At 32.7% G+C, this 3,584-nt stretch overlaps 1 protein-coding gene across 1 annotated transcript; it reads left to right on the plus strand.

The window, feature by feature from the left end:
• On the plus strand, positions 1-123 carry LOC118743827 (the record flags this gene model as incomplete). The annotated part of the gene is made up of 1 exon (XM_036476591.1): positions 1-123. A coding segment is annotated over one exon (105 nt), but the record flags the coding sequence as incomplete, so codon positions are not given.
• Positions 124-3,584: the final 3,461 nt, after the last annotated feature.

Here is a 3,584-nt window from a genome sequence, read left to right on the forward strand (position 1 = left end):
GTTTGCGAAGAACGCGGGGACTGGTGCAGCGTAAAATGTCAAATTGCTGGTGGACGTGACGGCTATTGCAACAAAGCAAAAATATGCAATTGCCGGCAATTGTAAACTGAATTTCAACATGCTTGTAATTTTAAATAAAATTTTATATATTAAATATAAATTTTACTAATTCCAGAGGTGTTAAAAATACTTTTAAAACAATCTTTAAATACAAAATAAAAATACGTTACAAAAAGGTATTTGAAATACAAATCCAAACTACTTTTACAAAAAATATTTAAATACGAAATCCAAAATACGTATTTTGAAAATTTAAAAACATTTGAAAATGCTTTTGAATTTCAAAGACTTGTAATTGAAATACTTAACAAAGCTTCGTATTAGGCCTTGGAGTTCTATCCGTATTTTTTGAATATGCGGATATTTGAATATCTGATTAAAAATCCGATAGTCCGAATATCCGAATAACAAATGAACGGATATCAACATACTAATATTGAAATAAATATTACGAAAGAAAATAAAATACATAAATCAATAATTTTTAGGATTAGCTGCAGGACTTGGTATGAATCAATTATTTTATTCCTCCCAAATGATAGGGTTTCTCAAAGTCCTTAATATACATTTGTTTCAGCAATGAGTTCTTCATTTAACCTGAATCTCTTATTGCTATTTCCTGAATTTTGAAACACAAAACGCTTGGATGGAGTTAAAACACGAGGATACTGCGGATGGCCCAAGTATAGGATTGAAAATTTACTTTTTCAAAATTTGACAGTACTCTTCTACTGATTTTTTGGAAGTTAAAATATTCTTGTTCTGAACAATTGTCCCTTTTTCCTGAAGAAAATATTCGATAAATGCAAATTTTTGACGACTCTCCATTAATTTGAACTCGCGTAAAAAATTGATTCGAACCATGCCTAGGACATAGAGCTGCAAAACTATCGATAGTGAGAACAAGGATAGTGTTCAATATTCTTTTCACACTTATCAATATATCGTCGATAGTATCGAATAAGGTTTTCGCGCAGTCTTGATATGAAGATCTATTTAAAAATACTTCCGAAAAGGACGCTTGATACCTTTGTAAACTACTGAACAGTTATCGAAAATTTGCATTGACTTGAAATTGAAAGAACTAGGTTTTCTAGAATTTAGTATTTTGTAGGTGTGTTCTGGAAACTCCAAAAATTTTCAAAAAAGCAGAAAACAAGATATACAACTTGAATAAGCACCATCTGTTGTACTATCGATAGTGACAAATTACATTCGATAGTAGCAAAAAATAAAATATATCAATACTATCGAAAGTTCAATCGATAGTTTTGCACCTCTACTAGGACACTTCAACCAGATACTCGTAGTTTGAAAGATTACAAAGGGTTCGGGATCTTAATAACAGGTGAAATGCTTTATTTGGCAAAATACTTACGAAGAGCAAATATTTCAAGCAAGTGGGGATATTATATAGATAAACAATTCTAAATGCATATTAACATATGAATGTAATTACGTGTATTAATGCGTGTTTTGATATTTTGTGATTTTTTAAGTAAGTGCAGTGAGGAACCGTTACAATGTGCATTTGAAAATAATTTGGCAATTTCCCTAAACTGGAAAAATGGAAAAGATCGAAAATTATTTGGTAAACACATTGACAATTTTGGTTAAGCATCAGGATTTTAGAGATTTCCACAACCTATTTCAGTCTAAGAAATACCTCTAATAAAAAAATAATAATTTAGCAAATTTAATGTAACAGCGCACCTGTAAATTTTGTACATAAAACTGAGATTTGACGTGAGTGTATGAGCATTGTTGTTGCATGCATTTTTTATCGAATGTATTTATTAGATGATTTAATAGATGAGCCCACCGTAATACGGGTATTCTATTACTTATTTGATATCTTGCTATTTGCCGCTCCATAAAAATTCAAATCTACGAACCTAGAACGTTCGAACAGTGATGGATCGGTATAAATTGGCTCGCTAGGATCTTCAAATTGATGACTTGTATTGCCATTATTGCGCATCGGATTGATGACTGGTAGCTGGCACATGCGCGCTAAATTGCTGTGGAGACATGGGAGGTATAGAGGAAGAATTAAATAAGTAAATAATAATTTGTAATACTTTTACTATACAATCATAACGATCGAAAAACTGTAAATACAAAAAGAAAAACTGAAAATCATATTGCTAGATTTCCAAAGAAGGAAACTTTTACTGCGCATTAATACTATGTTCACATATAAGTAGAGCTTAACACCCCAATCTGTAATTATAACAGGAGATTAGCCATATAAAATTCGTCCCTTGTTAATCTGTAATTATAAAATAATCTCAGATTTAACCGATTACTTTTCGGTGTCCATCCTAGTTTTATCGATTGTTTTTGTGAAAGAGAGGAGAAATGCCAAATGTAAAAGTAAACAAAAATGTACGCTAGCAAGTAAAAGAGGTTTGTAAAGGTATTTTTAATAAAATGTTAAGTTAAAATATATTTATATTGCTTATTATAGCAGGAAAACGTGGTCACGGTGGCACAGAGAAGAAACATAAATTTTCCTTGAGATGTGAGAATAACAAGCACAACAAATTTGACGGCTAATAATCTGAGATTTGCCTGTGTAAACGGGGTGATTAAAAACGAGCTTTGATTAAGATAATATTGATATGTGAACATAGTTTTAGGCCGTGAATATAACATGGTGTCGGTAACGTCGATAAAGATGTTTTACCGGAGATTAGTGTCAACCAAGCTTTGAGCAATCGGCCCTAAATCGTTTCCATGCGCCACTAAAAACTTTCATGAAATCTGTTGCCTCGTCGTTACGGCCCAAGGGAAGAATAGTTAAAACACTCTTTGGCCTAAAAGTCTGTAGTAGAGTAGTCCATAATACGAGTATGAAGTATTGCTAAGAAGCGGTCTCAATAGAAGAATGAAGCTACATCTCTGTATGAAAATGTTCACATTCTGACCATTTTCTTGCAGTTTATAAGGGAACACAGACAATGTACATCACATTTAATAAGAAAGTAAAATACATATATTAAAGCTGCTCAACAATCAAAAACCCGTTTGAGGCAGTTCCAGATCCAATTTCGACCGAAGGCTTTGCAAGCCTTTATAATTAATGCTTTAAAATTTAAATTTAATGGATCTGCGGCTAAAATATGTAGCGATAAATTGGGATTTGTTTTAGATAAATGATTTCCACTGTTTGGCGGTAAATATCTTCTGGAAACCTCGTACGATCTATTAACATAGAGAGTTCACTCCCTTTTATGTACATAAAATATAAAAATAATTATTTTATTTTGGCATATTTACCCAGTAGCAAAAGTTTTATGCAAACTACCGCCAAATATCGACATATTCGCACGGAAAGCACCCGCCGTACGATTTGGCATTGCATTTCCGCTGCCACCCGGCATTTGACCGATCTCACTGAAACGCTCATGCGTGCGTATCGAAGAATGACCCATTGAATGTATTGGCGAGTGGCGATCGGCAATACGATTTTTTGACATAGTGCTCCAATAGCGTCTAAGAAAACGAATAAAATGTGAAAT

This window comes from Rhagoletis pomonella, unplaced genomic scaffold, assembly GCF_013731165.1.
Source record: "Rhagoletis pomonella isolate Grant_MI unplaced genomic scaffold, Rhpom_1.0 Rhpom_scaffold_00007, whole genome shotgun sequence".
Classification (NCBI taxonomy): Eukaryota; Metazoa; Arthropoda; class Insecta; order Diptera; family Tephritidae; genus Rhagoletis; species Rhagoletis pomonella.